The sequence below is a fragment of the Sorex araneus genome, chromosome 2 (assembly GCF_027595985.1).
Source record: "Sorex araneus isolate mSorAra2 chromosome 2, mSorAra2.pri, whole genome shotgun sequence".
NCBI lineage: Eukaryota > Metazoa > Chordata > Mammalia > Eulipotyphla > Soricidae > Sorex > Sorex araneus.
Window position 1 is genome coordinate 219,220,027 of NC_073303.1, and position 25,934 is coordinate 219,245,960.

The following is a 25,934-nucleotide window of genomic DNA, read 5'->3' on the forward strand; positions in this document are numbered from 1 at the left end:
GGCCTCATCATTCTAGATTCTAAAATTAGAGTTAGAGCAGCGTTACAGTTCGGCTTCTCCCACGCTGCTCACGGAAGCCTTAAAAGAAATTAAGAAGAAAAAAAAAAGAGACGGCTTTTAAAACGACATCACAGAGAGCGAGGCCCTGAGCGCATTTGTCCTTCCCGGCGGCCCGTACTTTCCGTCGCCTGAGTTCGCGCAGCCGCTGACGTCACACGCCTTCTCGCGGAAGTCTCTGCACCTGGCTCCTTCTGATTGGCTAAGAAGACACCAGCCTCCCTCCTGATTGGCTGAAACAATCCCGGCCTCCCTCCTGATTGGCAGTAGCGCCGCGTCCTCGGCGCCGTAGGGTTCGGTTGAGCCTGAAGCGCGGGGAAGAATTGGGGAAAACAGGAATTTCCCGCGGAACTGACGGCGCTTGCTCTACCCCTACTCGTTTTAATTCCGGGCACTCCAAAATATCCGTCATGGAGAAATCTTGGTAATGACCCAATCCCTGTAAGCATCCCAGGAACACGTGTGACCTTTGCTTTGATCCCTCCTCTCCGTGCGGGGGAGAATTCTGGGTAATTTATTGCTGATTTCCACACCCTCCCCAGAGAATTCTGGGTAACTATTTCCATCACGACCCCCCTCCCCCTCCCCCTCCCCCTGCCAATTGTGGGGAACTGACCATTCTCTTGCCTAGAGAATTCTGGGTAACTCTGCAGAGGATGCTGGGAAACTGTCTTCCCTTATTTTCTCACCTCCCAACCCCACCTCCCCCCTGTTCTTGGGAACAAGTACCGTAGCTCCCTCTACCTAATTCCTAGACCCACAGTGGCTGCTCTTTCCACCAATAGTGCAGTGGAAGTAAACCAGGCAAGTGAGCGTGAGTAGCCGTGAAGTGAAAGGAAGTCAAGGGTTAGGTTAGTCTTGGTGGGGGGGGAGTAGGGAGGACATGGAGTTGGAGGAAGGACAGCACTTCGCCCTCCCACCCTTTCCCTAGCCCGTCCCCTCCCCTACCTGCTTCAGCTCTTTAGGCGTTCTGCCTGCCTCATCTTCCTCTTACCCACGTAACCTGTCCTACGCTGAGTACAAGTATTGGGGCCACACCTGACTGAGTTACTTCTTTCCCTTTGCAGGCCGGGATGTCCAGTCTAGGCCCACGGGTGCTGTCCTGCTGAAAGTTGGGTGACGCATCGGAAAGGGAGGGTGTGACTCAGTCTGATCTGCCGCCTCCGTCGTCATGAACTTCGAGGGTCTGGACCCTGGCCTGGCAGAATATGCCCCGGCCATGCATTCTGCCCTGGACCCCGTGCTGGATGCGCACCTGAACCCAAGTCTGCTACAGAATGTGGAGATGGACCCGGAGGGAGTGGCCCTGGAGGCGCTTCCGGTCCAGGAGTCAGTGCACATCATGGAAGGTGTCTACTCTGAGTTGCACAGTGTGGTGGCAGAAGTGGGCGTGCCTGTGTCCGTCTCCCACTTTGACTTGCACGAGGAGATGCTGTGGGTGGGAAGCCATGGGGTAAGAACTGCATCTCTTTCTAGGGGCCCGAGAGATGGCTAGAGTGCGTGCCTGAGTTCGGTTCCCAGTCACTGCATGCTTCCCTGAGCATTACAGGGAGTGAGCCCTGAGAGGCTGTGGGTATGGATCCAAACAAAAACAATTAAACAGGGACGATAGCACAGTGGGTAGGGTGTTTGCCTTGCACGCAGCCCACCAGGGTTGATTCCCAGCATCCTATAGGGTCCCCCAAGCACCGCCAGGAGTAATTCCTGAGTGCAGAGCCAGGAATAACCCCTGTGCATCGCCGGGTGTAACCCAAAAAGTAAAAAAAAAAAAGAAAGAAAGAATTGGACCTCTTTGTAAGGACTGAAAGGAGATGTTGGAAAGCATTTTTCTAATTTTAGTCCCAGGACAACTGATTTGCTGGGAGCAATAATTGAGTTAGGTGGTCAGGGGCTGGAGTGATAGCACAGCGGGTAGGGCGTTTGCCTTGCACGCGGCCGACCCGGGTTCGAATCCCAGCATCCCATATGGTCCCCTGAGCACCGCCAGGGGTAATTCCTGAGTGCATGAGCCAGGAATGACCCCTGTGCATTGCTGGGTGTGACCCAAAAAGCCAAAAAAAAAAAAAAAGGTGGTCAGTTTGTAAATGTCATTGAGAGGAGAGGATTGGAGAGAAAAAGAGAGTCAGAGGATGCAGGGATGCCCCCTGCCGTATTGGGATGTCCTGTTCTGTGCTTTGGTTAGTTCTTGGCAAGATACCCACAGGGAGCCAAGGAGATGGATTGTGGGCGGGAGTCCATGCTTTCGATCCCTGGCACTGCCCGGTTCCCTGAGCACTGCCAGGAGTGACCCTTGACAACCACTAAGACCCCCTCAAAATTAAAGTCTACACATAACTTACTCTGTAGTCATCCAAATACAATCTCTAATGCTCTTTCTCTATTTTTTTTTTTATAGTAGCATGTTTGATAGATAAGCCTGCATATCTTTTGTGGAATCGTTTTTTCTTCTGGTTTATTTATTTATTTCGTGAGGGGCCACATCCAGAACTGCTTACAGGGCTGATTCCTGGCTCTGCTCTCAGGATCACAGTGGGTGGGCCTCGAGGGAACGTGTGTGATACCAGGTATCAAACCCCGGCCAGTTCTGTGCAAGGCAAGTACCCTACCCACTGTACTATTGCGCTAGTCCTTTCTGATTGATTTTAATGTCTCTGAGAGTCGTCGTTGGTGTCTTTTATCTTTATTTTTGGAGGGGGTGTCTCCTGGCTGGGTTCAGGGCCCACACCTGAGAGTACTTGAGGGAATCTCGCAGCAACAGCCACATTCAAGTACTTTAATTTCTGTACTATCTCTTTAGCCCTGCTTTTGGGTTTTTTGTCGTGGCCACATCTGGCAGAACTAGGGCTGCTACTGTCAGAAAATCATCAAATTTCTCAAGCGGTCTCAGTAACGTCTCCATTCGTCCTAGCCCTGAGATTTTAGCAGCCTCTCTTTACTCGTCCTTCCCAACGGTGCCGCATTGGAGGCTCTTTCAGGGTCAGGGGAATGAGACCCAGCATTGTTACTGGTTTTGGCATATGAATACGCCATGGAGGGCTGCCAGGTTCTCCCATGCAAGCAGGGAACTCTCAGTAGCTTGCCGGGTTCTCCAAGAGGGAGAAATAGGCTGTAAGAGGTCACACTTCCAGGAGCTTGGTTTTATAGTCTCTGGATGTTGGCTGTTGATGGGATTACCGGTGCAGGGGGCAGTGTCTGGGTATGCAAAATGTTATTATTATTTTGGTGCTTATTTGGAGGGCCATGTGTGACCCAAACCTCCCCATCCCCTTGTTTTTTATTTATTTAGAAGTGATCCCTGAGTACAGAACCAGAAATAAGCCCTAAAACAGACAAAATGGACAGGACAGGAGTCTAATCAGTTTTTTCAAGTTCAGGTTTTTTGTTTGTTTTTGTTCATGGTCCACACTCAGCTATGCTCAGGGTTTACTCCTGGCTCTGTGCTCAGGGATCACTCCTGGTGGAGCTTTTGAGACCGTATGTGGTGCCAGGGATCGAATCCAGGTCAGCCATATGCAAGGCGAACGCCCTACCCGCTGTATGATTGCTCTGGTCCCCATGAAATGAAACTTTAAAATAAAAAATAAGACTTGACTGTGGGCATAAGAAAGTTAGCTTGCCAGCGACAAATTGAACCCACTCCACTTCAGAACATGGTTCTAACAAACTGGACCCTTTCTGTTCGGCTGTCACTGTGAGGATAAAGTGATGTAGAGCTGACGGAAGTACTTTGTAAAGCATTCGCCAAGCATAGGAGAATTTTGCCAGAGGTGAAAAATGACTGGAGTTCACGCCCAATTCAATCAGCTTAATCAATGGCTGAATAAATACTAGTACTCCTACATTAAAAGAGGAAAAAAAAGGGGGGGGGCTGGAGCGATAACACAACGGGTAGGGCATTTGCCTTGCACACAGCTGACCCGGGTTCAATTCCCAGCATCCCATAGGGTCTCCTGAGCACTGCCAGGAGTAATTCCTGAGTGCAGAGCCAGGAGTAACCCCTGTGTATCGCCAGGTGTGGCCCAAAAAGCAAAAAAAAGAAAAGAGAAAAAAGAAGACGTGGAAAATGACATTATTACCAGTGTCTTTCTCCCTAAGCCTGATGGGTCCCTGCTTTCCACTTAGTCACTGAGAGCCGGAAAGACCAGGAGAGGCTTGAGACAAGCCGAGCAACGTGCTGACCTTGACCTGTATCGCGGCTGGCTCTGCCCCTGCACTCAGGGTGTCTTTCATCTTTTTTGTCCCCTCCAGGGTCACGCCACTTCGTTCTTCGGCCCCACCTTGGAGCGCTACTCATCCTTCCAGGTCAATGGCAGCGATGACATCCGGCAGATCCAGAGCCTGGAAAACGGCATCCTCTTCCTCACCAAGAACAACCTCAAGTACATGGCCCGCGGCGGCCTCATCATATTCGACTACCTGTAAGCGGCCTCTCGGCTCGGGATCGGGTGTTGGTGTTTCCTCTTTGGCTTCCGTACAGACTAGCAAGCCACAGGCCCGGCAGCTTCCGTGAGCCTGGCCGGGCCCCTCAGGCCCCACTGTCCACCCCCACCCCCAGGCTGGAGGAGAGCGAGGACATGCACAGCCTCCTGCTGACGGACAGCAGCACGCTGCTCGTGGGCGGCATGCAGAGCCACATCGTGGAGATCGACCTCAACACCGTCCAGGAGACCCAGAAGGTAGCACTGGGGACAGGAAAGGCCCGTGCAGGGCCTGAGGTCGCTGGGGAGGGGGCGCGGGTTGTGACCTTTCTGTTCCTCTGGTCTGTGGGGAGAGACGTGTCCCCACCGCTGTCTTCTGCTTCCCCCCGCCAGTACGCAGTGGAGACACCTGGAGTCACCATCATGAGACAGACGAATCGCTTCTTCTTTTGCGGTCACACCTCTGGCAAGGTGGCTGAGTTCCGTCCCGCCTCCCGGGGTCGGGGGGGGAGGGGGGCCTGTCTCAGCCGCTCCGGGACTGGACTCGGCCTTTCCCTCGCTTCTGAGGCTGTACTCGGAGGGAGGGGGCAGCGAATGGAATCGAGTCCCTGCTCAAGTCATGTTACAGACCGAGGTGACCTTTCGGCCTCTTGCTTTCTGTCGTAACCAGGCGCCGTGGACAGAAAGTGTAAACAACAGCCCTCTTGGGGGTCCTCTGCCGCCCTTCGCTTCCACCAGCCTTCTCTGTCCTTTACTCTTTTCCTTTTCTTTTTCTCACTCTTTCTTTTCTTTTTTTTTTATTTTATTTATTTATTTATTTTTTTGCTTTTTGGGTTACACCCGGCGATGCACAGGGATTACTCCTGGCTCTGCACTCAGGAATCACCCCTGGCGGTGCTCAGGGGACCATATGGGATGCTGGGAATCGAACCCGGGTTGGCCGCGTGCAAGGCAAACGCCCTCCTCGCTGTGCTATCGCTCCAGCCCCTCACTCTTTCTTTTCTCTGTCCTTGAATCGTCCATCTCCGGAAGTCGTTGTTCTTCCAGCAGGGGCCTCCCCGGGGACTGTCGGCGTCGGGTACTCTCCTCGATGGCCATACCAGCGTGTGACAGGCTTGTCTTCTCGCCAGGTTTCCCTGCGAGACCTTCGTACTTTTAAAGCAGAGCACGAGTTCGACGCGTTCTCGGGGAGTCTGTCAGATTTCGACGTGCACGGCAACCTGCTGGCCGCCTGTGGCTTCTCCAGCCGCCTCACGGGCCTGGCCTGCGACCGTTTCCTCAAGGTGTATGACTTGCGCATGATGCGCGCCATCACTCCGCTCCAGGTCCACGTGGACCCTGCCTTCCTGCGCTTCATTCCCACTTACACGTCCCGCCTCGCCATCATCTCCCAGTCAGGTAAGGAGGGAGACGCAGGGGCCAGAGCAGGGCACGGCAGGTAGGGCAGCACTTGCCTTGCTCGCAGCCTGGCACCCCGTAGGGACCCCTAAGCCCACCAGTGGTAATCCCCGAGCACAGAGCCAGGAGCAAGCCCTGAGCAACAGCTGGGTGTCGCCCAAAAACCAAATAAAAAAAGGAAAACTAAGGGAGATGTAGATAGGGTATGATGAGGGCTTGGTGAATAAAGGGGAACTGTCACTGTCACTGTCATCCCGTTGCTCATCGATTTGCTCGAGCAGGCACCAGTAACGTCTCCATGGTGAGACTTGCTGTGACTATTTTTGGCATATTGAATACGCCACAGGTAGCTTGCCAGGCTCTGCCGTGTGGGCAAGATACTCTCGGTAGCTTGCTGGGCTCTCTGAGAGGGGCGGAGGAATCGAACCCGAGTCGGCTGCGTGACAGCCCTGCCCGCTGTGCTATCACTCCAGCCCAAAGGGGAACTAGGCATGAAAGAAAAAAAAAAGACTCCTATGAAGTTGTCAGTGGAGGGCTAGGGGCTGGAGAATAACTTTTCAGTGAGATCATAGGGTTTTACTAGGGTTAGCCAGTGATTCTAGCATATTTTTCCCTGGGTGAGAAGAACAGGAAAGAATAAGGGTGGAGCAGACAGAATGATGATAGAACTGCCCAAACCTCCCTGTGGCTCATGGGAAGGAATCGGGGGTTATTCTCTCTCTGTCTCCACATGCAGGGGGGCTGCCTCTCCTCGATGCAGCAGGAAGAAAATAAGAAGGACCTAGAACAATGGCACTTTTTTTTTTTTTTGGCTTTTTGGGTCACCCCTGGCGATGCTCAGGGGTTACTCCTGTGTCTGCCCTCAGGAATTACTCCTGCCGGTGCTCAGGGGACCATATGGGGTGCCAGGGATCAAACCCGGGTCAGCCCTGTGCAAGGCAAACGCCCTCCCCGCTGTGCTATCGCTCCAGCCCCAGGGTTACGCTCCTTTGCCTGGTCCTCATTGAACTTTTTCCTCCCTCCCAGGACAGTGCCAGTTTTGTGAGCCCACAGGCCTGGCCAACCCGGCGGACATCTTTCATGTGAATCCCGTGGGGCCTCTGCTCATGACGTTTGACGTGTCAGCCAGCAAGCAAGCCCTGGCCTTCGGGGACTCCGAGGGCTGCGTGCACCTCTGGACTGATTCCCCGGAGCCCTCCTTCAACCCTTACTCCCGGGAGACTGAGTTCGCTCTGCCCTGCCTTGTGGACTCGCTGCCTCCCCTGGACTGGAGTCAGGACCTGCTGCCCCTGTCCCTTATCCCTGTCCCGCTCACCACGGAAACGCTCCTCTCCGACTGGCCCGCCGCCAACTCCGCTCCAGCCCCTAGGTTGTACCTCGCTTCTGGGCCAGAAGGAGGGAGTGGGTTGGACAGAGACGCTCGAATTCTGCATCTTTCCTGGCTTTTGTCCGCCGTCAGATTCCCTCCCCACCTGGCTCCTTGGGGAGTGAATGGACCGACGCCACACCCCAACCAACCCTCGCATTGTGCTGTGTTGTAGGCGCGCGCCTCCCGTGGATGCAGAGATTCTGCGGACCATGAAGAAAGTGGGCTTCATTGGCTACGCACCCAACCCCCGGACCAGGCTGCGCAATCAGGTGGGCTCAGGGCAGAGAGCCCACCCCCGCCCCCAGCCCTCTGACATTTGTCCTGGCTTACTCCTTTATCAGACGCAAGTAGTTTCTGTGTTCAGTCAGTAGCTAAAGATTTCCTGAGGCCCAGATGTCCAAGGTACATGGTAGCCGTTGGCAGGAATTCAGAGACAGAAAAATAGGATTCTCGGGCCAGAGCAGTAGCCCAGTGGGTAAGGTGCTTGCTTTACACGTGGCTGACCTGGGTTCGATCCCCAGTGCCCCATATGGTCTCCCTGGTACTGCTGCCAGATGTGGCCCAAAAGCAAAAACAAAAAAAGAATGGAAAGTAAAATCTTTGGTGGGGTTGTTTTTTTTCTTTTCTTGTCTTTTTTTTTTTTTTTTGGTGCTGGTAGTTTTGCTATACACAGCAGTGCTTGGGGATCCTTCCAGCTATGTTTGGGGTCCAGGCTGGTTGGGGACTTGCCCCATGATATCATGCACTCAGCCCAGATTTATTTCACTGGCTTTAGGGTGCTTGCTCTTAATTCAGTATTTTGGGGAAAGAGAGTACAGTGTGCACTTACCTTGCACACGACCGACCCGGGTTCAATTCCCAGCATCCCATGTGGTTTCCTTGGCCTGCCAGGAGTGATCCCTGAGTATTTCCAGGTGTGATCCAAAAACCAAAGATGGGGCTGGAGCAATAGCACAGCGGGTAGAGCGTTTGCCTTGTACGTGGCCAACCCAGGTTCAAGTCCCAGCATCCCATATGAGCACTGCCAGGAGTGATTCCTGAGTGCAGAGCCAGGAGTGACCCCTGTGCATCGCCAGGTGTGACCCCCAAAAAAAAAAAACCCAAAGACAGAAAAAGAAAAAATAGACTTAAGAACTATCTGAATGTTGGGGTAAAGCGGGGGGAAAGCTAAGATGTTCGCCTGTCTTTCAAAACGCCAGATCCCGTACCGACTCAAGGAGTCAGACAGCGAATTCGACAGCGTCAGCCAGGTCACAGAGTCGCCGATTGGACGGGAAGAGGAGCCGCATCTCCACATGGTTTCTAAGAAGTACCGAAAGGTGGCTGGGCCCCCGGGAAGAAGCCCTGGGGTGGGCAGGGAAGGGCTCCTGGAGGAGGGGGTCATAGGAGGAAACCGAGTTTGAAGGACACAGTTGAGAGTCCTGGACTCAAGGGGAAGGTTACGGCCATGGGGAGGATGTAGGGGGGCTCCAAGGATACCGTCTCACTCAGACTCTTTCTGCCTCAGGTTACTATCAAGTACTCCAAGCTAGGGCTGGAGGACTTTGACTTCAAACACTACAATAAGACCCTGTTTGCTGGCTTAGAGCCCCACATCCCCAATGCCTACTGTAACTGCATGATCCAGGTGAGAGCGGTGTTCTGCACTGTCAGCATGCCCACAGCCCTGCTCGTCTGTCACCCAAGCCTGCCTTACCACCTCTGGTGTGCTTTTTTTTTTTTTGGCGGTGGGGAGGGGGCACACCCTCAATGTCAATGTTCAGGGCTTCGTTCTCATTCTGCACTCAGGAATCACTCCTGGCGGTGCTCGGGGGACTGTGTGGGATGCCAGGGATCGAAGCCCGGTTGGCCATGCACAAGGCAAATGCCCCGCCTGCTGTACTGTCGCTCCGGCCCCACTACCTTTCTGTCTTTCCCTCATGGCTTCACGTCTCCTCTGAGTTCCACGAGGCAGTAGGCCCCCCCTCTGTACTTCTCTCTCCTCTCCTCCCCCCTCCTTCCCTTTTGCCCTCCCCTCCACTCTCCTCTCTCTCTCCCTCCCTCCCCCTTCCCTCCCTCCCTCCCTCCATTCCTTCCTTCCTCCTTCCTTCCTTCCTTCCTTCCTTCCTCCTTCCTTCGTTCCTTCCTCCTTCCTTTCTTCCTCGTCCCTTTCTCCCCCTTCCCTCCCTCCCTCCCTCCATTCCTTCCTTCCTTCTTCCTTCCTTCCTTCCTCCTTCCTTCTTTCCTTCCTTCCTTCCTTCCTTCCTTCCTTCCTTCCTTCCTTCCTTCCTTCCTCCCTTCCTTTCTTCCTCGTCCCTTTCTCCTTCCTTTCTTCCTCGTCCCTTTCTCCTTCCTTTCTTCCTCCTCCCTTTCTCCCCCTTCTCTCCCTTCCTCTACACCCAGCTGTGCTCAGGAATTACTCTGGCCTTGCACTCCTGGACCATTCCCGGCAGACTCAGGGTGCCATAGAGAATGTCCCCTACCCACCGTGCTATCTCTCTGGCCTGATGCTGTGTATTTTCTGATTTATTTTGGAGTTTGGGGCCACACTCCGGCTGTGCTCAGGGTTACAGCTGGCTCTGCGCTCAGGAGTTACTCCCGGTGGTGCTCAGGGTATCCTAGGAGATGCTGGGAATCGAACCCAGGCCAGCTGTGTACGAAGCAAGTGTCCTACCCACCGTGCTGTCTCTTTAGCCCCTGCGCTCTGTGCTTTCTACCTGCTCACTTAACCTTTCCGTCTCTCGATCCCGAACCAGTCACCCACGTGGGTTCCCCTGCTCGCCCGCTCTCCCCTCAGGTGCTCTACTTCCTGGAGCCCGTGCGCTGTCTAATCCAGAACCACCTCTGCCAGAAGGAGTTCTGCCTGGCGTGTGAGCTGGGCTTCCTCTTCCACATGCTGGACCTCTCTCGAGGTGACCCGTGCCAGGTCAGTGCCAGAGGCCCGGGGGCGTTCGCCGGAGAAGGGAGGGAACCCGCTGGCAGGGCGAGGGGCCTCGGAGAGACCCTCTCCAGCACCGTGCTCCCTGACTGCAGGGCAGTAATTTCCTTCGGGCCTTCCGCACCATTCCCGAGGCCTCGGCCCTGGGCCTCATCCTGGCCGACTCCGACGAGGCGTCGGGCAAGGGCAACCTGGCCCGGCTCATCCAGCGGTGGAACCGCTTCATCCTCACTCAGCTGCACCAGGACATGCAGGAGCTGGAAGTGCCCCAGGCGTATCGGGGCGCCGGAGGCAGGTATGGGATGGGAGGGGCGGGGGAGCCGGAGCCCCTGCCTGGCCACCACCCCCCGCCGCGTGCAGTGATCACCCTCTCTGCTCTCAGCAGCTTCTGCTCCTCCGGGGACTCCGTCATCGGGCAGCTGTTCAGCTGCGAGATGGAGAACTGCAGCCTGTGCCGCTGCGGCAGCGAGACGGTGCGCGCCTCGTCCACCCTGCTCTTCACCCTCTCCTACCCTGACGGTGCGCCTGGAGTCGGGGGGGTGCGGGGGGGGGGGGGAGGCCCAGGAACTGTGGGTGGGAGGAGAACCGGCATCCCTCATCTGGTCCTCCCGCAGATAAAGCCGGGAAGAACTGTGACTTCGCCCAGGTGCTGAAACGAAGCATCTGCTTGGAGCAGAACACCCAGGCGTGGTGTGACAACTGTGAAAAGTACCAGCCCACGGTGAGTGGCCCGCGGCACGGACTCGGGTGCTGACCTGCGGGCAGCTCGGCCCTGGGGCCAGGAAGGTCAGCGCGGCCTCCCAGAGGGACTGCGGGGAAACCTGGTTGGACGATGCCGATGCAGGTTTGACAGGCGCCTTTCCGGTGTCGCCCTGGCGAGCTGGCCGCCATCCCCCGCTCGCTTCTTCCTCAGATTCAGACCCGCAACATCCGCCACCTGCCCGATATTCTGGTCATCAACTGTGAGGTGAACAGCTTGAAAGAAGCCGATTTCTGGAGGACGCAGGCTGATGTAAGGACCGTTTTTTTCTCCCCCTCTTGATTTCCACGCATCACCGAGGAGCCGAGGGAATTCTGGATTGTCTGCTTTTTGCTCAGGTTGCCTTCAAGATGGCAATCAAGAAGCACGGCGGGGAACTCTCCAAGAATAAGGAGTTTGCGTTAGCTGACTGGTAGGTACTACCTCGGGGAATCGCCAGAGGACCCGAGTACATTGCGGTGCCCGTTGCCACTGGGGCTCGATCCTGAGAACAAGTTTCCATCGTCCCCCCCCCCCCCCGCTCCGATAGGAAGGAACTGGGGGGTCCGGAGGGCGTGCTGGTGTGCCCCTCCCTGGAGGAGCTGAAGAGCGTGTGGCTCCCGTTCTCCATTCGCATGAAGATGACCAAGAACAAAGGGCTGGACGTTTGCAACTGGACCGACGAGGATGAGATTCAGGTTGTCGCAAGTCTGGGAAGAGGGAGGGGAGGTGGGGTTGGAGCAGGGCAGCGGCAGGAGGGGGAACGTAGTAGAGGGGAAAGAACAAACGGGGAGACGAGGCCCAGTTGGAAACCACTCGTGGGCTTTGCCGCAGTGACTCAGTTCAGTCTTGGAGGCCACAGGTGGGCTAGGATGGAGCTAACCCTCCCTGGTTCCCCCCAGCCCTCCGCCCCCACTGCCTGCACCCCCTCCCCCTGCCCCTGCCTTCAACTGAGCCTAGCAGCCTGGGTACCCCTCACAGTGGGGCCCGGCCAGCGTGGAGGAGCCCGGGGTCTTTGTGTACGACCTGATGGCCACCGTGGCGCACATCCTGGACTCGCGCACGGGGGGCAGCCTGGTGGCTCACATCCGCGTCGGAGAGACCTACCACCAGCGCAAGGAGGTGAGCGGCGTGGCGGCCCAGGTCCTTCCCCATCTCCAGGGTCACCGCCGACACCTTGGCCTCTGCCTGCTCCTTGTCTCCACAGGGTGTCACCCACCAGCAGTGGTACCTTTTCAATGACTTTCTTATCGAGCCTATTGATAAGGTCAGTTGTGACATTTAACTTCTCCCCCCCACACCTGCTTCCTTCCCCCCCACTCTTCCTCCCACCCCCCATCCTCATTCTTGAGGCCCTGAGGATGCCAGGCCTACTGGGGAGGCGGGGATGGGTACTCGGAAATAAAAATCCTTAGCAGCGCTAACAGGAGCTCCTGAGTCCTGCCTGCTCTTCGGACCTGGGCCAGAGGGACACACACCTGGAAGTGCTTTTGTTTTTTGTCTGTTTGTTTTTCATAGCACGAAGCTGTGCAGTTTGACATGAACTGGAAAGTGCCTGCTATCTTGTATTACGTCAAGAGAAACCTTAATTCCAAATACAACCTGAATAGTAAGTGATCCTGCCGCACCCAAGAGTACAGGCAGCTTATTTTATTTGTTTACTTTGGCCTCTAGGTCATACTCAGAAGGACTCAGGGATCACTGCTGGCAGGGCTCAGGGGACCATATTGGCTATCAAATTTGGGTCAGCTCTGTGCAGGGCAAGAAACTTACCCACCGTACTTGGTTGAGCCCCTATTTAGTTATTTTACTCTGCTTTCTGAGCCACACCCAGCAGTGCTCAGGGGCTACTTGTGGCTCAGTGCTGGGGATTGCGCCGCATGGTGTTGGGAGACCCTGTGGCACTGGGGATCAAACCCGACCTTCCCCTTGCAAAGCAAGTTCTCTCTCCAGTCCCGTTTTCTTAAAATTGTGTGTGTGTGTGTATGTGTGCGCATGTGCGCATGTGTGTGCATGCCTGTGTATGTTCCAAAGATCAATCACAGGACCTCATGGGGCCAGAGATAGTATAGTGGGTGAGACATTTGCCTTGTATGCAGCCAATCCGGGTTCGAGCTCCAGCATATGGCCGCTTGAGCCCCGCCAAGAGTGATACCTGATGGGGCTGGAGCAATAGCACAGCGGGTAGGGCGTTTGCCTTGCACGCGGCCGACCCGGGTTCGATTCCCAGCATCCCACATGGTCCCCTGAGCACCGCCAGGGGTAATTCCTGAGTGCAGAGCCAGGAGCAACCCCTGTGCATCGCCGGGTGTGACCCAAAAAGCAAAAAAAAAAAAAAAAAAGAGTGATACCTGAGTGCAGTGCCAGGAGTAGGCCCTGAGTATCACCAGGTGTACCCCCCCAAAATCCCCTAATGTTAGCATTTCCAGGGCTAATTACTACTGACCAGTTCTTACGAGCTGGAGAGACTGGAGAGACAGTACAGTGGGTGGGGCACTTGCCTTGCACATGGCTGATCCGGGTTTGAGCTCTGGTACCCCATATGTCCCCAAGCCTACCAGGAGTGATCCCTGAATACAGAGCCAGAAATAAGCCCTGAGTACTGCCAGTTGTGGTCCCAAATCAAAAAAACATGAAAAAAAAAATGTTGAAGATCCTGAGGGCTTAATGGGAAAGAAGGGGTGAAGGAAGAGTTAGCTCACAATGGCTCTGGGTATGATTTTAAGTTTAATTATTTTAAAAGTCTGGTTTTGCACCACCTGTGGCAGTGCTTAGGGGAGACTCCAGCTCATGCCCAGGGGACCATGACCTCAGGGTTCCTCATTCTGTTCCAGCCCTTCCAGTCATCTCCCAGGCCAAATGTCATCATTGTTTGATTTTGGTTCTGGGGGCCACACCCAAACACCTCCTGATTTGGTGCCAAGGGACCGTGTGGTGCTGGGGATTGGGCCTGGGCCTCCTGCATGTAGAACACGTGCTCCAACCCTTTGAGTCATCTCCTCAGCCAAGTAGAATCCGCGTATATGCCCAGTGACCATTTCTGGGGCTGGAGCGATAGCACAGCGGGGAGGGCATTTGCCTTGCACATGGCCAACCTGGGTTCGATTCCCAGCATCTCACATGGTCCCCTGAGCACCGCCAGGAGTGATTCCTGAGTGCAGAGCCAGGAGTAGCCCCTGAGCATTGCCGGGTGTGACCCAACAAGTAAATATTTCTGATTTTGAAGATGAACTCCCTTTTGGTCATGGCTTTAAACCATCATTTCTGTGAAGTCCTGTATTTATTTTGAATTTGGGGAGCCACACGTAGCAGTGCTCAGAGACCACCCTGGTGGTGCGCAGGGGACCAGTGGTGCTGTCAGACCCCAGCTTCCCAAATACAAAGTTTGCCGCCCTCCGTTTGCCCAGGTGACTTGATTCCTGACGGACCATGCTTAGGCGTGTTCTCTGACACCCTGGCCTTCTCCCTGGTCACGTCCCCCCCTCAGCCACCTGTCCTCTGGGTTCTCCCCTTTCGCAGTCAAGAACCCTATTGAGGCAAGCGTCCTGTTGGCGGAGGCCTCGCTCGCGCGGAAGCAGAGGAAAACGCACACGACCTTCATTCCTCTGATGCTGAATGAAATGCCACAGGTCGGGGACCTGGTGGGCCTGGATGCTGAGTTTGTCACCCTGAATGAGGTAACTGAGCACGGGTCGGGTGTCGCCGTGGGACCGAGGGTGCTCGGGGTCCTGGGGACCGCCCTGGATGCCGCGTGCGCTCTTCTCTGCAGGAGGAAGCCGAGTTGCGCAGTGACGGCACCAAGTCCACCATCAAGCCGAGCCAGATGTCCGTGGCGAGGATCACCTGTGTCCGGGGCCAGGGGCCCAACGAGGGCATCCCCTTCATTGATGACTACATCTCCACCCAGGAGCAGGTACCGGGACAGGGAGACTCCAGGGAGCCCAGACCCGGCGCCTCCGCAGCCAACTCGAGAACCCAGGAAGGGGCGCAGCTTCGTGGGCCCCATGTCCTTCTCTCCATCCGCAGGTGGTGGATTACTTGACTCAGTACTCGGGGATAAAGCCCGGAGACCTTGATGCCAAGATTTCCTCGAAGCACCTCACGACGCTCAAGTCGACCTACTTAAAGCTTCGCTTTCTCATAGACATTGGAGTCAAGTTTGTGGGCCACGGGCTGCAGAAGGACTTTCGAGTCATCAACCTCATGGTTTGCGCCAGGCTCTTTTAAGAGTCTTCTTTGAATGTGGGCCCCCTCGGGGTTTCCATTCTGCCCCTAGAGAACAGGAAGTGATGGGTGCCCTGCCTTCATTCTCTTACCCTTTATCCCTGCCAGGTGCCCAAGGACCAAGTACTGGACACCGTGTATCTGTTTCACATGCCCCGTAAACGAATGATTTCATTGCGATTCCTTGCTTGGTACTTTCTCGGTGAGTTGCTCTGCCTTTCATGCCTTTGTGGAGCAGGGTTTGAAGGGGCTATGGGAAGTAAGAGGACCCCGAGAGTGAGTGGTAAGAGGTTACTAGGGATGGGAGGTAACTTAAAGGGCAGGCCTTGCGTCCAGAGCCCAAGGTCAGTCCCTGGCACTGCATGATCCGCTAGCATTGATGGTGTAGTTCACGCGACCACCCTCCAAATAAAATAAAAATTCTACTAATGCCGGGGCTGGAGTGATAGCACAGCGGGTAGGGCGTTTGCCTTGCATGCGGCTGAACCCGGGTTTGATTCCCAGCATCCCATATGGTCTCCCGAGCACTGCCAGGAGTAACCCCTGTGCATCGCCGGGTGTGACCCCAAAAGCAAAAATAAAATAAAATTCTACTAATGCCATAAATAAAGGGGTGGAGCATGGACAGATAAGGCAACAGAGAGGTGAGTACAATGGACAAGTCCCTTGCAGATCCGGGTTCAATCCTTAGCACCAAATATAGTCCCCCAGGGGCCAGAGTGATAGTACAGCAGGTAGAGCATTTGCCTTGCACACTGTCGACTCAGGTTAGATCCCTGGCATTTCATATGTCCCTCAGGCCCCATCAGAGTTCCTAAGCACAGAGCCAGGAGTAAGTCCTGAGCACTGCTGGGTGTGACCCAAGAACAAAAAAAAATAAGTATGATTCCCCAAGTCCCACCAGGAATAACCCCCAGAGCACAGAGTCAGGAATAAGCTCAGAGCACTGCTGGGTGTGGCCAAAAAAATAAAACATACAACAAAAACAAAGAAATACAATCAGAATAAATTGATTTAGCTTCAGTCTTCCTTCTATGTGCAAGAGATTGCGTTTGGCTCTTTCCCTTAGGGCAGTCCGGATTCTGTTGTTTATTGGGAGTTGAGGGTGTGGGTAGAATGTTTTTACTTCCCTTCGCTAGATTCTAAATTATTATATTTCTTGGGGCCGGAGCAATAGTACAGTAAGTGGGTAGAGAGCAGCCTTGCACGCAGCCAACACGCAGCCAACCTGGGTTCAATCCCCAGCATCCCATATGGCCCCTCTAGAACTGTCAAGAGTAGTTCTGGGGCTGGAGCGATAGCACAGCGGGTAGGGTGTTTGCCTTGCACGAGGCCAACCCGGGTTCGATTCCCAGCATCCCATGTGGTCCCCTGAGTGCATAAGCCAGGAATAACCCCTGTGCATTGTCGGGTGTGACCCAAAAAGGAAAAAAAAAAAAAGTAGTTCCTGAGTACAGAGCCAGGAGTGACCCACGAGTATCACCAAGTGTAGCCCCTAAACCAAACCAGCCCCAAACCATTCCGCTTCTTCCTTCAGACTTGAAGATTCAAGGGGAGACCCATGACAGTATTGAGGATGCCCGCACCGCCCTTCAGCTCTATCGCAAGTATCTGGAGCTGAGCAAAAATGGCACTGAGCTCGAGGCCTTCCACAAAGTGCTCAAGGGCCTTTATGAGAAGGGCCGGAAGATGGACTGGAAGGTGCCCGAGCCTGAGGGCCAAACAAGTCCCAAGAGTAAGGCCTGGGATGGGACACGGGAAACTGGACTAGGTGGGTTTTGACTGCATTTATGAAAATTAGCCCTGTCTTAATGGTGATGATTAACAGCAGTGTAGCTCCTATTTTATAAAGCTTACAAAGTACTGGGGCATAGCGGGTGGGGCGTTTGCCTTGCATGCAGCTGACCTGGGTTCGATTCCCAACATCCTATATGGTCCCCTGAGCACCGCCAGGAGTAATTCTGAGTGCAAAGCCAGGAGTGACCCCCAAGCATTGCTGGGTATGACCCAAAAAGGAAAAAAAAAAAGTACTTAATCCTCACAAAATTCAGCGAGATATATCTTATTGAATCTTTCTATTCAGTATTAACCTCCTCATGCTTAATTCTAAAAATATTGAAACAGGTCCATGTCCTTGTCTCTATTGTAACTTTTTTTCTTCCTAAGTAGGAAACCAGGAAACCATGTCTTGGGGCAGGAGCAATAGTTCTCTGGGGAAGGCACTTGCCTTCCATGCAGCCAACCCTGGTTCAATCCTTGGCATCCTATATGATCCCCTGAGCCTGCCAGGAGTGATTCCTTATTGCAAAGCCAGGAGTAACCCTTAGCATGGCTAGGTGTGGCACACACACACACACACACACACACACACCCCCTGCCCCCCCCCCCAAAAAAAAAAAAAGAAAAGAAAATGTCTGGGACAGTAAAGAAAAAAAAACATAGGGGCTGGAGAAAGAGTTCAAGTGGGCTCATAGCACATGGTTTGCATGTAAGAGGCAGGGGAGGCAGGGTTTGATTACTAACTCTGCATGGTTTCCCAAGCACTGGCAGGTGTGAAGAAACTAAAACATAGAAACGAAACTATGCCGGGTGTTTTTTCTACACCCATTTTGTTGTTGTTGTTTTGGGGCCACACCTGGTACGGTAATGGTCAGGGATTACTCCTGCCTCTGCACTCTCGAATCATTCCTGGCGGTGCTCTAGCCCCTTTTTCTGCACTCAATTTTTATTTTACTCATTTAAAATAATTTTTTTTCCTGCACTCATTTTAAAGCATTTTAAAGATCATGATTTTTGTTCGTTCCTTGAAAGTCCTGCTTTTAGAAAAGATGTCATGCTCGAGGCCAGAGAGATAGTACAGCAGGTTGGCCTTTTGCCAGACACGCAGCCCACCCAGGTTCAACCCCCGAGCACCGCCAGAAGTATCTCCTCAGTACAGAGTCAGGAGTAAACTCTAAGCTGGGTGTGGAGCAAAAAAAAAAAAAAAACAAAAAACAAAAAAAAGAAAGTCATGCTTTTGTTTTACTGTTGTTTCAGCACCACCCCCCCAAAAATATGCTGTTGGTTTTTGTCTCTGACAGATGCAGCTGTCTTCTCCCCGGTGTTGGCTCTCTGACCTCACTCTCTCCCGATGACTGCTTGCTTACCCTTCATTGTTCTTGCCTCCGAATTGGGAGATGACTTCCAGAATTGGACCTGTTCAGGATCTCTAGATGGTGCTATTAATAGAACTGGAATGCGGAATTGTTGCAGAGGGTCCAGGAGCCAGATTCTCTCTCGCTCTTTTTTTTTTTTTTCCAGATTCTCTTTTTATTCTTTACAAAATAGTTGGTCAGAAACAGAGTCTAGGATTGACTCAGATGGGAAGTAGTATTCTTAATAAATATCCTGGGTTCAGGAAAAATAGATACCCTATATCCTGTATAATTCCTGTGTAGGCAAAGAAGCTCCTGGAACTAGATCTGTTTCTAGTTGGTGAAAGACTGAAGTCTCATTTAATGACAAGGACACAGCAATAGGTCAAGATTTAATTCTGGCTGTGAAAGGAACCAGCATGTGGAGTCTTGGTGGCTCTAACAAGCCACTGTTAGCCAAGGTCACCATTGCCAAAAGTATCTCTGTATCCTGTTGGAGGCTCAGTGGCTGCCTTCACTCCCACCGACAGCCAAGAAGCATCTGTCTTCCATCCAGCCACTCTTCTGTCCTGTTTTGTTTTCTTGTTTTGTGTTTTTTATCTTGTTTTAAACTGCATGTTTTATAAAATAAAAACGAAAATATTGTTGACGTCTCCATCTCATAGAGATCTGCTAAGCGTGAAGTTGTATGATTTTCAACCTCCGTCCCATTTCTTAGCTTTCTACAAGAACTGGAAAAATAAAAAAATTGTACATTCCCACCTAGGAACGCAGGCAAAACTCTTTGAGTTCAAAGAATACCGGAGTAATACAGTTACGGCGTTCCTGGACAGTGCGTAACGCCGCGAGGCCAGATTCTTCGAAGACGCAGTTCTAGTTTCCCATCAACGAAGTCAGAGGGGCGGCGTTGGGGCAGCTGACAAAACTACAAGTCCCAGGACCGCTGGCGCCCCGCAGCCGCGGCCGTGAGCCGAGTGCTGCCGAAATGCTTCCTGGGAAATGTAGTTTCCCGCGGCTTCCCACTGGCCAGCCGCTCACCTTGCTCGTCGGCGCTCCCTCGTCCCCGGCACCGGCAGGCGCGCGCAGCTGCCTCCATCCACTCGGCGCGGCGCTAGTCCTTGCGCTAGGCCACGCCTCCTCTCCAGCTGACCCCTGATGGTCACGTGTAGCTCCCCGCCACGCAAGTCTGGGTCCTTCTGCAGCCCACAGGGGTCCTCGCGGGCTCGGAGTCGCTCCGAAGCTGCCTGTCCGCGCGCGGGTTTGGCGAGGCGGCTCCGGGTCGCTCTCCGAGGCGGGGCTCGCGCCGCTGCGCTCCGGACCCCTCGTTAGGTTTCCACTCGGGCCGCGGGGAACCGGGTCAGGCGGCCGCCGGGGCCACCTCTTTTCTGCAAAGCGCCGAGGCGCCCTGGAGGAGGCCGGACAGCCCCGCGCCGCCGTCGCCAGGTGCTGGGGTGCGAGTGCGGCTGCCTTCCCGCGCCTGGGCCCCGGGAGCAGAGGTGGGACGGATGCAAGGGGCGGCCCGGGGTCGGAGCTGGACTAGGGCCAGCAAGTGGGGGGCGCGGGGGAGGGAGGGCCGTAGGGGTCCGGAAATAGCTTCGGATTTAATATTTAACATAAGCCCTTTGTAACTCCAGACCGCAGGTCGGGGTGCAGCAGGCGTCCGTGCTGGGTGCAAACGGGCGCCAGTGGGTGCCCGCCTGGCCGGCCAGCGTGCAGGCTTTTGTACGGCGGGGGGCCAGATCCAGCCCCCGGCCCCATGCTGCTTCCATTGTGCGCGTCCTCGCCGCCTCTGGCACACAGCCCTAGGAGCCGGCATCTGGGGCCTCACCTGACCACGTAGTCCCCGGGGCTGAGCCCCACAGCCGCCAGCCGGCGCGCACCCCCTGGCCCCAGGGGCTATCCAGGTCTCGAGTGAAGTGGAGGCCTCGAGCCAGGCTCACCCTGAGCCTTTGGTGACCAAGAGTGGGGTGGGGGTCGGGGACGGGGGTCGGGGATGGAGTTGGCCCATCGCACACCTGTGCTTCATTCCCGTCCACACCAGGTGGAGCGACCCCTTCCAGCTGAAGATGAGAGGCTGGGGTTGGCTGGCCCTGCTTCTGGGGGCCCTGCTGGGGACTGCCTGGGCTCGGAGGAGGAGCCAGGACCTGCACTGTGGAGGTAAACGCGTACGGAGAGGAATGGGGGGGTCGGGGGAGGAAAAGACAGAAGCTGGGGAGGCCGTGAGATTCATGACCTGAGAGAATGCGTGGAAATTCCTGGGTTGATGCCCTTCTCCTCCCTCCCTCCCTCCCTCCCCTTCCCCCAGCCTGCCGGGCTCTGGTGGATGAAATAGAGTGGGAGATTGCGCAGGTGGATCCCAAGAAGACCATTCAGATGGGCTCTTTCCGGATCAATCCAGATGGCAGCCAGTCCGTGGTGGAGGTAACTGTTACTGTCCCCCCAAAGAAATGAACTCACTTTGACTTCGGGTGAGATCTCAGGAAAGAAGGGCCTTGGTTAGAGATGAAGAAAACACTGGGGCTGGAGCAATAGCACAGCGGGTAGGGCGTTTGCCTTGCATGTGGCCGACCCGGTTCGAGTCCCAGCATCCCATAGGGTCCCCCAGCACAGCCAGGAGTGATTGCTGAGTGCATGAGCCAGGAATAAACCCTGTGCATCGCCAGGTGTGACCCAGAAAGCAAGCAAGAAAGAAAGAAAGAAAGGAAGGAAGAGAGGAAGGAAGAAGGGAGAGAGGAAGGAAAGAAGGAAAGAAAGAAAGAAAGAAAGACCCAGAGAAAGAAGGAAGGAAGGAAGGAAGGAAGGAAGGAAAGACCCAAAGAAGGAAAGAAAGAAAAGAAAAAGAAAGAAAGAAAGAAAGAAAGAAAGAAAGAAAGAAAGAAAGAAAGAAAGGAAAGAAAGAAAGAAAGAAAGAAAGAAAGAAAGAAAGAAAGAAAGAAAGAAAGAAAGAAAGAAAGAAAGAAAGAAAGAAAAGAAAAGAAAAGAAAAGAAAGAATGACCCAGAGAAGTGCCTAAAGGATTGAACTGTTCCATTTGGGAAAAACCAGAGGTTTACCCCTAGCACTTCCTTACTGGCTCCAAACCTTCATACCTTGTTGCTGCTGTAGAAGTTGTTAAGGAATAGGGAATTCTGATCAGCCCCGTTTCTACATCCTGATTACATCAGGACTCCGTGTTCCCACCAGGGTAATACGGTTTCTGTTCAGACATTAATTTGTGAATGAAATAGGCCTTACGCTTAATGAGGACACTGTAGTTGAAAATAGAACACATGGGCCAGAGAGATAGTACATGACATAGTTGCATGCAGCCAAGCCCACTTTGATCTACATGACTGGAGGCACTGGCCTTGCTTGTAGCCAGTCCCAGTTTGATCTCTGGCACCACTTGAATCCCCCGAACTACCAGGTGTGGTCCAAAAGTTAAAAAAAAAAAAATGAAAAAAATATATCACATGGATTTTACAGTCAAAGTCATGTTGAGGCTATGAGGCTGTTGTTTGTTTGAATAGCTATCCTCAGAACCTCTGCTACCTTCCCAGTGCTCTTCTGGTGAAAGCAGGTATTAATCTTAATCTTATTTTTAAACAAAAACAAAATTACTAACTTATAATGGGAAGAACTAAGGTACTTGAAAGAACATATTCCTAGGGCTAATCATAGCGGTCTCTATAATTTGGAGCTAATGAGCCCCTCTTACACTTTTTTTTTTTTTTTTGCTTTTTTTTTGGGTCACACCTGGCAATGCACAGAGGTTATTCCTGGCTCTGCACTCAGGAATCACCCCTGGTGGTGCTCAGGGGACCATATGGGATGCTGGGAATCGAACCCGGGTCGGCCGCATGCAAGGCAAACACCCTACCTGCTGTGCTATTGCTCCAGCCCCCCTCTTACACTTTTGAGACTTGTAAACTAAGGTCATAATGTCTGAAGTAATCTGGAACCATCTTGTTTTTAAGTTAGGCAGGACTTTTTAACAGTAGTTTGCGTGAACTAGATTTGAAAGGAAAAGTAAGGATACAAATTACTGATGTACAGAGGTTGAAGAGTGTGACCCAAGGCTGAGGACATTTCTAGGTGCCTTACGCCCGCTCAGAGGCCCACCTCACAGAACTCCTAGAGGAGATATGTGACCGGATGAAGGAATATGGGGAACAGATTGACCTGTCCACCCACCGGAAGAACTACGTGCGCGTAGTGGGCCGCAACGGGGACGCCAGTGGACTGGACCTGCAGGGCATTCGGATTGATTCTGACATCAGCGGCACCCTCAAGTTTGCGGTGAGCCCGGGAGTGGGGGGCTGGTTCTCAGGAGTGAGGGGTGCCTGGAGAGCCCACTGGGGAACTTGGGTCAACTCCTCCAGAGGGGGCAGCCAGAGGCCTCTTCTTGCTCCCATCTTTCACTCATTTCTTTGGCTTGACAGTGTGAGAGCATTGTGGAAGAATACGAGGATGAACTCATTGAATTCTTTTCCCGAGAGTCTGACAATGTTAAAGATAAACTTTGTAGCAAGCGAACAGGTAAGGTACTTCCTGTCCTCCTGTCCTGTAGCCCACTGGGACTTGGCTCATGACCTAGCGCTGTTGCTCTCCCACCTAACCCCGCCAGAGAGACAGTGCAGCTCCCCCAAGCATTGCCAGGAGTGATTCTTTTCTTTTATTTATTTATTTTTTTTTTGCTTTTTTGGGTCACACCCAGCGATGCTCAGGGGTTACTCTTGGCTCTGCACTCAGGAATTACTCCTGGCGGTGCTTGGGGGACCATATGGGATGCCGGGGATCGAACCCGGGTCGGCCGCATGCAAGGCAAACGCCCTACCCGCTGTGCTATCGCTCCGGCCCCTGGAGTGATTCTTTTAATTTTATATTAAAAAATTAATCACCGTGATGTACAGTTACAGACTTAACAAACTTTCGTGCTTGCGTGTCAGTCATACAATGGTCAAGTGCCCATCCCTCCACCAGTGCCCATTTTCCACCCCCAATGGTCCCAGCATCCCTTCCCCCACCCCGCCCCCCCCACCCCACCCTGCCTCTGTGGCAGGGCATTCCCTTTTGCTCTCTCTGCCAGGAGTAATTCTTGAGTACAAAGCCAGGAGTAACCTCTGAGCACTGCTGGGTGTGGCCCAATACCAATAAAACCTTTAAAAAAAAATTTTTTTTTTTAATTATCTTTTCTGGACCAGAGAGAACTCAAAGGGTGAACATGCTTGGCGGTGGAGGCCCCAGATTCCGTCTCTGGCACTGATCTGGCGTAGCCCCTTACCACTGCTGGTTGTGGCTCAAAAGCAAAAAAAAAAAGAGATCTAGAACTTGGGTTTTTCTTCTGCATTCTTGTTAGCTTTCAGAATGTGTGGCTTCCTCACCTGAGATAGGTGGGAGAGGCTAGTGGTAACTTTTTGTCATTTAAAGGTGTATGTACTTTTGCTTTAAACAAGCAAATGTTTAATGTGTTAAGACTTGAGTTGTGTACTTACTAGTGTTGTAATTTCCAAGTGTCCCTAAGTGACCACTTACTATCTGATTTCCCCCAGTAAATAAGGCAAACAGTTCTAAGATCTTCCACACATCTAGCCATATAACAATGGAAAGATGAATGCTTCCTAATAAAAACAAGCTAGCTGTTATTTAGAAGGGAGGTTGGGGTATGCTCTTTGAAGATTTCAGTGTCTATAAGCTGAAATCCCCCGTGTTCTCAGTCTGAAAAATCTGAGATCAAGTGCTTTATGTAAGGAAAGTGCTAGATGTCCAGGAAACCCCACACCCCAGAGCGAAAGGGTGCTGGCCATATTTTGCCTTTATGACATTTCCTTGGGAATCTGCAAGAACCTTCTCTTCTCCCCTCTCCCCAATAAGACCATTTAAGTGTGTGTTAACCAACTACAGAATACTAAATGAAAAGTTTGGCCAAAACAAACAAAAAAAAAAGTATATGTTCTTGGGCTTGAGCCATAGTACAGCAGTTAAAGCTCTTTCCTTGCACACAACCAACCCAGGTTCACTCCCTGGCATCCCATATAGGGAGCCTGCCAGGAGCGATTCTTGAATCTTTTTTGATGATGCTGGGATCAAACCTAAGGGATCTCATGCAAAGCAGGCACTCTGCCACTGAGTTCCAACTGTAGCCCTGGATCTGGGTATTTTTCTTTTTATTTGCGGGGGGGTTCTGAGGCGCATCCAGAGGGCCAGAGATACCACTCCTGGAAATACTCAATCAACCCAGTCAGAAGTTTCATGCTGGGGCCAGAGAGATAGTACAGTGAGTAAGGCGCTTGTCTTACATGCAGCCAACCCGGGTTCGATCCCCAGCATCCCATATGGTTACCCGAACAATTCCTGAGTGCAGAGCCAGAAGTTACCCCTGAGCCCTGAGCACTGCCAGGTATGCCCCCCTTCCCCCCGCAAAGAAGAAGATTCATGCTATTTATTCATAACCCGAGGATGAAGCAGTACTCAGGACTAGCAGGATTACACTGAGCAGTACTTGGGGGCCTTCCTGGCTACATTCTGGGATAAACTAGAGTCCTAAAAATGCAAATGATGTGCCTTGGTTCTTAGTGTCTTCCCTTTTTTTTTGACATTTTGAGCTTTTGGTATTTTTGTCTTGGGGGTCTACTGGATGTGTTCAGGGATCACTCCCGACAGTGCTCATCCCCTTCCTTTACAAAAAATTTTTAGAGGGGCCACACCAGTAGGCTCAGGCTAGCAGGGCCACACCCAGCAGTGCTTAGGGGACTGCAATACCGGGTCCAGCCTCTGCTAGATAGGTGCACTACCACTTGCATTTTCTCTCCTGCTTGTGGTAATTTTTTTTTTCTTTTTGGGTCACACCCGGCGATGCACAGGGGTTACTCCTGGCTTTACACTCAGGAATTACTCCCAGCGGTGCTCAGGGGACCATATGGGATGCTGGGAATCAAACCCGGGTCGACCGCGTGCAAGGCAAACGCCCTACCCGCTGTGCTATTGCTCCAGCACCCTCGTGGTATTTCCTGATAATGGTATGTATCATTCTGAGTGGTGTTTTCCTCCCAATTATTTTGTGCTGTTTGCAGATCTCTGTGACCATGCCCTGCACGAATCACATGATGAGCTCTGATCACTGCAGCGGCCCAGACTGGCAGTTGATGGATCACCCAGGAGAGGAAGAAGACGGCAATGCCTTTTATATTATGTTTTTATTGAAATGAACTGAAACAAAAAAAAATAAGAAACCAAAAGTACAAACCGTGTTGTCTTTTCATCCCAGAATTAATGTTTACATTTGGCTAGAAGCTACCGGATGGCAGTCAGGAGAGAAGCGGCCCGAGACGCGCTTTGGGGTTGGGATATTGCCCAGGATGTTGCTCAGTGGCAGTGCCCAGGCGTGGATGAGGCACTCGGTAGGACCCCTGGGCACAGAGGCACACAGAACAGACAAGGGGGAAATGAAGGTGATCAACTTGGCTGCAAATTAAGGTTTTTATCAAACAGGGAGAGATGAAGTCAAGTATGTTATGTAATCAAAGGCTTTGCTTTCTGGGTAAAACTTTTATATTTGATGTCAATTCACAGCACTAAAGTGTGTTCTTATCTCTGCTGTGAGCCTTGGTTATCTGGACTATAAAACTGGTTTCACTATATGTAGAGATTCTGGGTTTTTTGTTGTTGTTGTTGTTGGTTTCTGGGGTGCTACACCCAGC

At 52.8% G+C, this 25,934-nt stretch overlaps 2 protein-coding genes across 9 annotated transcripts; both read left to right on the forward strand.

The window, feature by feature from the left end:
• The first annotated feature begins 344 nt into the window (after nt 1–344).
• On the forward strand, nt 345–18,922 carry PAN2 (poly(A) specific ribonuclease subunit PAN2). Of its 6 annotated transcripts, none has more exons than XM_055126412.1 (26): nt 345–481; nt 1,125–1,510; nt 4,306–4,475; nt 4,613–4,733; nt 4,869–4,946; nt 5,606–5,873; nt 6,900–7,242; nt 7,415–7,511; nt 8,442–8,561; nt 8,750–8,869; nt 10,019–10,147; nt 10,255–10,454; nt 10,542–10,678; nt 10,774–10,880; nt 11,073–11,171; nt 11,258–11,331; nt 11,449–11,596; nt 11,880–12,020; nt 12,106–12,165; nt 12,417–12,507; nt 14,418–14,575; nt 14,668–14,811; nt 14,925–15,104; nt 15,231–15,324; nt 16,660–16,893; nt 18,203–18,922. In XM_055126412.1, the coding sequence occupies exons 2-26, from the start codon at nt 1,229–1,231 to the stop codon at nt 18,235–18,237; spliced, it is 3,630 nt and encodes a 1,209-aa protein (XP_054982387.1). In that variant the 5' UTR covers nt 345–481; nt 1,125–1,228; the 3' UTR covers nt 18,238–18,922. The 6 variants fall into 6 exon arrangements, with proteins under 6 accessions (XP_054982387.1, XP_004601666.1, XP_054982390.1 ...); XM_004601609.2 differs by having other exon boundaries at nt 16,660–16,857; XM_055126415.1 differs by having other exon boundaries at nt 10,545–10,678.
• A 355-nt stretch (nt 18,923–19,277) lies between these two features.
• On the forward strand, nt 19,278–25,479 carry CNPY2 (canopy FGF signaling regulator 2). Of its 3 annotated transcripts, none has more exons than XM_055126417.1 (6): nt 19,278–19,707; nt 20,298–20,413; nt 20,562–20,677; nt 22,330–22,533; nt 22,677–22,773; nt 25,308–25,479. In XM_055126417.1, the coding sequence occupies exons 2-6, from the start codon at nt 20,323–20,325 to the stop codon at nt 25,349–25,351; spliced, it is 552 nt and encodes a 183-aa protein (XP_054982392.1). In that variant the 5' UTR covers nt 19,278–19,707; nt 20,298–20,322; the 3' UTR covers nt 25,352–25,479. The 3 variants fall into 3 exon arrangements, with proteins under 3 accessions (XP_054982392.1, XP_054982393.1, XP_004601668.1); XM_055126418.1 differs by having other exon boundaries at nt 19,278–19,699; XM_004601611.2 differs by having other exon boundaries at nt 19,280–19,752.
• The last annotated feature ends 455 nt before the right edge of the window (nt 25,480–25,934 follow it).